This window comes from Conger conger, chromosome 15, assembly GCF_963514075.1.
Source record: "Conger conger chromosome 15, fConCon1.1, whole genome shotgun sequence".
NCBI classification, from domain to species: domain Eukaryota; kingdom Metazoa; phylum Chordata; class Actinopteri; order Anguilliformes; family Congridae; genus Conger; species Conger conger.
Genome location: NC_083774.1, coordinates 14,354,972 through 14,364,034, shown reverse-complemented (window position 1 = coordinate 14,364,034; position 9,063 = coordinate 14,354,972). Strand labels below are relative to the sequence as shown.

The following is a 9,063-nucleotide window of genomic DNA, read 5'->3' as shown; positions in this document are numbered from 1 at the left end:
AATAGGCTACGTATGGAATCACTAGAAAGTTCAGCCCGTGGAAAGGAGTCGGCTTGTCCGCCGTGATCTCTTGAATGAAAGCGGCACTGCGTTGCATATTTCATTGATGTGTTTAGCAGACGAAGTTGCCATGGAGCTACAAGTGTGATTATATGGAGTGGGTCAGATCTGGACAAACATTTATCCTTGAGTATTTATTAGCGGAGTAGTAGGCTACGTGAAATGAACCACCGCGAACTCTCTGCAGCCCAAAACCTTGATTTATTCCTAAATTAAGACGTTTTGACTCTCAGTGAGCACGTACTGCGCAATGAGCGCGCGCTGGAGATAATCCTGCTTTGAGTGGTTGTTAAAATAATCGGCGTCCTGGTGTCAGCGAGGCCACAGCCAGCAGGGATTTCACGAGATCACCATTTCACGACTGCTATTTTGTCCGTCCACACTCGAACGTCAACATTCCCGCGTCGGACCTCGTCCTGTGTGGTTCTCCCGGCTGGCATCTTCACAGAGCAGAGCATAGACCAGTGACAGAAATTTTAGAAAATGCATGCAAGTATCTGTATATACAGGCGGTTCTAAAAGGTTACCAGTATTTGCAAGGCTGGAGTGCCGAGGAGCCTTATTGCTACTGACTCTGTCCAGCATGACTGAAGCGCAGGAGGAGGTACCCTTAAGGTAAGGTGAATTTAAACATGACTATTTGAATTTCCATTTAATTAAAGTATTCAAATCCAATATAGTTTTACAAATGAACACAGGGAAACGTAATGTAGATGCAATGATGTTTCTGATACTGCTATGGATTGGGGGAAAAGTCCGTAGCCATCTGCTTTTTGATGGATGAGAACACTATTTTCAACGGCGATTGGTTTGTTCTCAAACTGTTCCGCACCTTGTCGCTGACAGTATCCCCGCATGTTTCCCGTCAGATACATCCGACCTGCGGTTAACACACACAGGCGACTTCACGAATCCTCCCGCGGGTGAGCGGGTGATGGTTCTGCAAGGATGCTGCGCTTTCCGGTGAAGAAAATTCGGAAGCAATTCAAACTCCTCCTGCTATTGGTCCTGCTTACGCTTGCTGTCTGGTTCACGTATCTGCATATCAACCAAGGCAAAGCGATCAAGCTTCATTTTAACTATGGCAAAGGTAGGTAACACGAGTCAGCCTTCCCGCCCTTTCCTTTCACTTGACTGACCGCTTCCCTTTCACCTCAACTGTGTAAACTCACCTGTGGTACATGACTATTACACGACCACTAAAAGGGTGATCTGTGAAGTTCTTTCTTGTATGTAGAACCCAAACACTTTCCTTGCGCTTTAAATGCTCTTGGTGTCATTTTAGTCTATTGCGCTGAAACATTCCTTTGTACGTTGCGCTTCACTGTGAACTTAAGTCTTACGTTTTTTTTTTAAAGAAGCGGTGTCCCGTAGGGTATTCAAAATGAAAGGCTAGCTTAGAGGTAAAGGTGAGAGGGAGGCATGTCATTCAGCCTTGAGAAACTGGAGCAGCATCCGATGCTGATAATCTTTTTTGATCGTTTCGGTTGGGTTTTTACTGGCCTGGAACGGCCAAAAACTGCTGTTAATGCTTTATTTGGCTGACACATTTGTTCTGGGTGATTTAAATGGACTTTGTGTTCATACAGTACATACACGAGCACACACACACAAATGAATCCATAGTATATACATACAGTACACACACACATAGTACATACAAACATATCTGCATACAGCTTGACATTTACCAAAATAATTGGCTAAGCATCAGGATTGAAAATAATTGTTTCAGCAGCAGTTTGAACTTATACAAGTTTGATTGGAAGCCTTACCTTTTACATACTCACATGCGCGCACACACACACCATTGTAGTGTGCTTTTCATACCTTTGATGCTGGTCTCCAGTGATCTCCTTGTGCTCTCAGATGTGTGATTGACAAGCCTTGAATCCTGCCCACAGTAGGCCAAAACCTGTTCCTCAGGTTACATATGCAGGGCACTGAGACTGCTGAGAGGGGATATTGGGTGAGAGAGAGAGACAGGGAGATGAGGGAGAGGGGGAGAGAGAGAGAGGATTCATACCAATGAAGCACCTCAAACAAATTGAATCTGTGTTTTAAACAAATCTTCTTTTAAATCTTCTTTTCGCCAGCTGTCACCAATTCAGATAATACCAATAGTTTCACTCTCCTGAATAGATTGGCTTTTAATTAAACATCAAATTGTCTGTGTGTGTTTGTCTGTGTGAGCATAGTATCTCACTGGTTTATTTCAGACATCAGAAATCAGAAGTTGTGTTGCTTATGCAATAGTTAGCAACTGTTCAGTAGGTGTAGAAAAGAAGATAAGCATGAGTGTGCTGTTTTGCCAAGCAAACACAATCTAATGGTTCCAATGGTTTCATGCACTTGTGGGATAAAGTTATGTTTCCAAGCATGGTGCTTACAAACTTGCTGGCAGCGTCACAAATGAAACGATCGGTCAGGATATGCGTGAAGTGCATTTGGGAATGTTCCAAATGAAGGTATTGATGTTGCATATTTGTTCAACGGTTAACATGGATGGCCATCCCCAATTACATTTTTCTAAACTTGAAGGCTGTTCCTGCAACGTTCCTTGAGACTTAGACTAATGTTTAAAGGACGCCCGAGAAACTGCAGTACGTGCTTGGTATGGTTAACTCTATGTTCTGGGAATATTATGAGACCTGTGAGCTGGGCGCAAAATTTGGCTGCTAAGTTTGTCACCGGTAGGCTTGAAAGCGGCCCTCTGCTTTTAAATGAAAAACTGTTGGTCTTGTGTTATTTGAGCCTTTGTAAATGCCGACCGCTGTCTCACACAGAAGCCTCTGCTCGATAGCCTTGGGACAACAATGGTACGTGCATAAAAGCTCCGAACGCTCGTCACCTTCAAACGGTCCCAAACGCGCCGGCACTATTTTAACCGCAGCTCCGCCTCCCACCAGGTCCGGTCACCGTGGAAACGGTGCGCTCCCATCTATTATTAATGATACCTACATGTGAAGGGCTTCAGTTTTGGAAGGGGGGAGAAATGCGTCACGTTTTACAATATACTTACAAATGTACTTTATGTGATGTACATCACGTTTGGCAGACGCTCTTGTCCAGAGCGACGTACAGTTGATTAGACTAAGCAGGAGACGATCCACTCCTAGAGCAATGCAGGGTTAAGGGCCTTGCTCAAGGGCCCAATGGCTGTGCAGATCTTATTTTGGATCTTGCGGGTCCCAGTCATGTACCGTCTCCACTACGCTACAGGCCGCCCCTAATGTAAATTAGTTACTGCATGTTGTCGTGTTTACATAGGTGAAGGCAGGCAAAGGCATAGGTAAACTCCTAGCACTAGTTCTTTATATATGTGTTCTCATTTGATTCTGTGAGCACTGTTAAAGGGAAGATTATGGCCATCATCCATGCTCAGGGTTGCAATAAACGGAACAAAGAGGAGCCTGACATTGCTTTGTTTCATCCTTTCCCTTATCGGGAGCATGTCTTTAATGAAGTTTGAAATTTCTTGGGACACCGCAATTGAATGCAGGACTTAATTTTGTTCTGGCCTCCCCATTCATTTGGGAAATCTCATTTATACACCTCATTCAAATAAATTATTTCTCTCTCGCTTCTAATTAATGCAGATTTATACTTGTAAAAACCCGGCAGTATAAAGCTGTGGCAGTTGAGCTGTGTCTATCAAACGTGTTTTTCTCTCTCTGGGAGAAAGTGTGTGCTTGACCAGGTTGGGTATGAGGCTTCTAATTTAAGCAGCCGATCTATATGCTGAACAGATGGTCTTATCCAGGTCAACTTACATTTCTTGCACGCTTTAAAAAAATGTTCTCGATTTATACAGCTGAAATATTTTTATTTATGCAATTATTTATGTGCTTATCGTGAATTATTTTCAGGTTACCGGTGTCGATCGATAGCACAATTGCAGTGCTCCACCTGGGAGTCTAATAGAATTTGCAACTGCAAGATCGGTCTTCCAACACCCCGCTGTTCCTTAGTACTGCCCCCTGCTGGTCAGAAACGGAGATGTTTACGTCGGTGTGTGCACTGGAGTGGGGCAGCGGACAAGGCACTTTCTGTGATTGTGGTCAATCTGCTCTTTCTGTTCCTGAGGTTCTTAGGCTTGCATTTTAACGGCCATTTTCTTTTGCCACAAGATGGTGTTGGGAGTGCTTTAAAAGTGGCTCGTTTGATGGAAACTGCTTCACAACAGCCCCAGACTCTCACAGAAAAACCCGCTAATTGTCTTTTCAGAATGAACTGGCTGGGCCTTTGAAATTGGCAGAGCACATTTTAAATGAATGCGCTGTGATGTGCTTCAGCTCGGACTGATTGTAGTTTATCCAAGTGGCAGTCAAGATTCGCATTCAGAAGTCAACGGCTTATCAAGCTTCTGTAAAAAACAAAGACAATTCCCACCCACAGATTTGACTGATTCAGCGTAACTCAACTTCATTTTATGCATATTTATTATCCTTTTATCTTTCAATGGTTAGGCAAATATCAAGTATTTCAGCAGCATTTTTCACATTACGGACAAAAACTTTGCAATAAATAACGGGAGTTTGTGTCAGTTAATAGGAACATCATATTGAAACACTAAATTGCTTGACTGATTGTGGAAAAGTACTTGCAGATACATAGATATGCATGCTTTTCTTATTAATCAGGAATAATGTTTTATTCTAGTCAAGCAGGCTGTAATCTGGATGGTTGAGGTACATGACTGGGACCCGCAAGGTCGGTGGTTCGATCCCCGGTGTAGCCACAATAAAATCCGCACAGCCTTTGGGCCCTTGAGCAAGGTCCTTAACCCTGCATTTCTCCAGGGGAGGACTGTCTCTAATGTACATCACATGAAGTACATTTCTACATTTGTACATTTCTAATCAACTGTACGTCGCTCTGGATAAGAGCGTCTGCCAAATGCAGTGCGGTCGGGTTGACCGTTCCTCTGACGTAGGAGCTGGACGGCGCTGAAGCCGTTTCTGTGTGAAAGTCTTTCCTGTGGTTCTGGTTGGGAAATGTGAAAGCTGCAGTGTGTGTTTGCTCAGTGGTTTATCCGGAGGTGTGGAGGCACAATGTCCTCCCTGTCCTTCACCGCCGTGTTTACAGGCCGGGGCAGAGCTCAGATGCTCTTTATGAATGGGGCTCTGTTAATTAAGCAGACACACGCATGCAGACACGTACACGCGCACAAACGCTCGCAAGCACCGACCCAAACACGCGCTTAACGCAAACATATACTGATACTCATGCTCACACTCGCTCACGCACAAGGACATCAGGATTAATCTTTGTTTGGATGCAGGGAGGTCAGTTAGTGTTGTGCAGTTCAGTGTCTACTGCGTAGTGCCGGCTGCTCTTCTGGTAGGAGAGAGAGAGGGAGAGGGAGGTAGGGAGAGAAAGGTGGAGAAAGGGAGAGAGAGAGAAGCACAGTAGCTTCATTATAGCGATGGACTGTTTGAAAGGGATACGGGACAGGCAGGCAGGTTGTGCTGTTTGTTCGGAGCTGGACTGATGTGCAGGGTGACGGCAGAGCGCTGTTTCCGGCCGGGGCGGTTCATGGAGAGAGACAGGTCGAAGGTTCAGAGACACCGCTGGTGCGCTGAGCCTCCCTGGAGCCCTGTCTGTGAGCCCCTGTCCCCTGTCTCTCCCCTTTTAGACTGACATCGCCCCCTTTGCCTCACACCAAAAATGACTTTGCACTGCAAGACTGCTAGACTGCAAGCGTAGCGTTGTGGTTGCCTGTAGCATAGTGGTTAAGGTACATCAGTGGGACCCGCAAGGTCGGTGGTTCGATCCCCGGTGTAGCCACTATAAGATCCGCACAGCCGTTGGGCCCTTGAGCAAGACCCTTAACCCTGCATTGCTCCAGGGGAGGATTGTCTCCTGCTTAGTCTAATCAACTGTATTTTGCTCTGGATAAAAGTGTCTGCCAAATGCCATTAATGTAATGTAATGTAATGTCATGTTTGAAGGCACTGCTTCCTCTGCAGCTGGTGGCTACTCTTTCACATCTGTAAGTATATGTTTGCTTATTTGACAGGGACCTGGCAAAAAGCACTGTTACAGTGCTGAAAACAACCATCAGACACATCGCATCAAGTGCTGAGGGTGATTTCGAAACACCTGTCCCTGGGTATAATAAGCAAATATAATCAACTGGAAAATAATTCAGAACAAGTAAAGGATATATCGAAAATGTAAATCAACAAAAAAGGTGTGGAAAAGTACATCTACTTTTCTAAGGAAAATATCACAGCAAAACACAAGTATGGAGAATAACCATTGATATGAAAATGTAGAAAGATTATAGAAGATTACTGATGCATCATAGTGCATTCGTAGCGCTTGTTGGTGGAGCCGATCGACCAGGAGGTTTGCAATCATCTATCCTCTTCAGAGATCAAGGTGGCCAGCACTTCTCTGGAAAAATAAAAGAATGATAGCTATTTAAATTTATTTTAATCATGGCCGAAGCTTCTAAAATGGACGTGTAATGAAGGGTAATTGTGCATTATTTTGTCCATGTTACCGACAGGTCCGCTGCCATAGCAACAACATAGAGCTGCAGCTTACATTGTAGTTTATTTTTTTTGTAATTTTTTTATTTATTTTCGCCCCGTCCGGTTTCATACTGATGTCTTGTTGAAGGAAAAGATCTTCGCTAATGCTGAAAGTGATACCTGTCATTTTCGCACATATCATTTTGGGTTTTCTTGCACTATTTTCTCACAATTTTTCTTGAAAATAAACAACTCTTACAGCTGCTGTGCTGATGCACGACACAAATCTGAACCTCATTGGATTGCCCGTTTTCAGGTTTTTATATTTATTTATTTGGACTTTTTTTTAATGTTTTTTTTTTTTTTTTGCTGTGTGGTTTCTGAACCTGTATGGGTGATTCTGACTTAAAGGGCATTTACTTCCAGAGTTGAGACAGGAGTGCAGAGCATGGTTTGGGCCTATCTGAAACCCCCACTGGGATCCATACTGTATGTGGTTTCAGTCTGGGAGATGGGTTTCAGAAATGAGCCTGTCTGGGCTCCTCAATGACTTATTTGGTACAGCCTAAAAAGCCACTTGACACAGGGGTGGCTGGCTTGTGCAGTCACTGGTTCACTCTGTCTCTGCTTTGTTATTGGCTCACTGTAGCCGGGGGAGTGGCTGACAAAATTGGTCCCATCAGGAGTAGGTTGGGTTAGGTCAGCCAAGGTTATCCCCAAGTCACTTCCTCTAAGCCACATTGCCCGGCCCCCAACAGGGTAGTATTAGCTCTCCTGTAGTACTACGCGGTCAGTGTTTGTTGGTCATGGGTTTGGTGAAAAAAACAACAGTGAACAAACTTGTTGCAGCACTTGCAGTGTGGCGATTACAGTTATCCACAATAACCCTGTAATCTTCAGAACCTGCAAAGTTTTTTGTGAGGGGACCTTTACATTGGAAAATAATCCTGATATTTTATAGGCCTATTACTTATTTTATTACTCCTAGACTGTGCAAAACGGTACAACCCAGAAGGGTTCTCGGTGTTGGTTTTCTGCATGAAGTCTTACCTGCTTTGTTCTGGCAGGTGAAGCGATTTTCAGGGAGTCTTGATGACAACGCTCCCTCTCGCTTTGTTTTGGCAGGTGGAATGATTTCCCCCAGTCTAGCGATGCGTCTCACTTAAGTGTATAACCCAAGAAAGAGCACATTCAGTGCGTATCATTCTCTCTGCCGCCAACTTGCATAGATTTAGGATTTCTCACCAGCTGATTACCTAATCTCCCCCTCCCCTCGGGGGAGATGTGGTTCAGGGAGCAGAGACATCCCAGGAATCACAGGATGGGAGCATGAAATGAAGAGCCCCGAGTCTTTTAACCCATGGGTTAATGAAATTTGTGTTGGCCTGTAATGAGCTCTCTTCAACTAACTAACTCTTCCTCATGCAAATGAGCTGGTTGAACAGCAGCCACCGTCATTCCTGGGCTGCCTGTAGCGTAGTGGTTAAGGTGCATGACTGGGAGGGACCCGCAAGGTCGGTGGTTTGATCCCCAGTGTAGCCACAATAAGATCCGCACAGCTGTTGGGCCCTTGAGCAAGGCCCTTAACCCTGCATTTCTCCAGGGGCCCTTGACCCTGCATTGCTCCAGGGGAGGATGGTCTCCTACTTAGTCTAATCAACTGCATGTCGCTCTGGATAAGAGCATCTGCCAAATGCCATTAATGTAATGTAATGTCATTCCGAGGGACTCTGTGTTGGGTAAAGACTGGCAACCACTTGTCCACTTGACATGCAGTTTTCCACGCGTTCAAAAATCTAAAAAATCAAATGAAAGCCTTCGAGCAAGCTGCCGGTGAATGATGGCACTGCTGGGGTTCTGTGCCCAGTCTTGGCAGACTCTGCGGGGGATGATGGCACTGACATCCAACCGCACAGGTGGATAATTCAACCAAAACTTCCACAGGGAACGAGTCAGTGACATGACTGCAGAGGACTGTGGAGCATAACTGTGTGAGGCTGCATTTATACCACAGACAAACAGAACCTTCCTTATTAGCTTGGTCCAGCCTGCTTCCTACGTTCAATAGTGCATCACCTCTCTGTCTCATGAAAAGTATTTTATTGCATTATAATCAATTATTAGAGCACACTCGGTAATCAAATGAGGCGTGATTAGGGCACCCTCAAAGGGTATTCAAACAGAAGCTGTAGGCTGAAGCAGTTTTATTTTGAATGCAGTAAAGTACTGAATGAATGAACCAACAACAATCATTTATTTTCTGTGTGAAGGCCTGTTTGTTGTGAAAAGATTTCACACTCTGAATTAAAATAAGTGAGTAAATAAATTAGTAACTGCCAATCAAAAGGGACACAAACTGACATGTTATTTGACAGCTGGGGGACAGGTGGACAGTAAATTCTGGTATGCAGATCTTCTCATGGTAGAGTTGAAACTCCAAAAAGCAGAGGTAGGGTACCAGCCACCAGCAGAGGGGTTGGCTAGGGTCCAGAGATGGAGGTCAATAGATTTTTGGGTGTGA

At 44.6% G+C, this 9,063-nt stretch overlaps 1 protein-coding gene across 1 annotated transcript in view; it reads left to right on the top strand.

The window, feature by feature from the left end:
* Positions 1–427: 427 nt before the first annotated feature.
* Positions 428–9,063, top strand: part of b4galnt4a (beta-1,4-N-acetyl-galactosaminyl transferase 4a) — a 152,709-nt gene continuing 144,073 nt past the window's right edge. The window contains exons 1-2 of the mRNA XM_061222114.1: positions 428–675; positions 930–1,150. Of these exons, the coding sequence (XP_061078098.1) occupies positions 1,009–1,150 (142 nt within the window). The 5' untranslated portion in view covers positions 428–675; positions 930–1,008. The remainder of the gene's footprint in view (positions 676–929; positions 1,151–9,063) is intronic.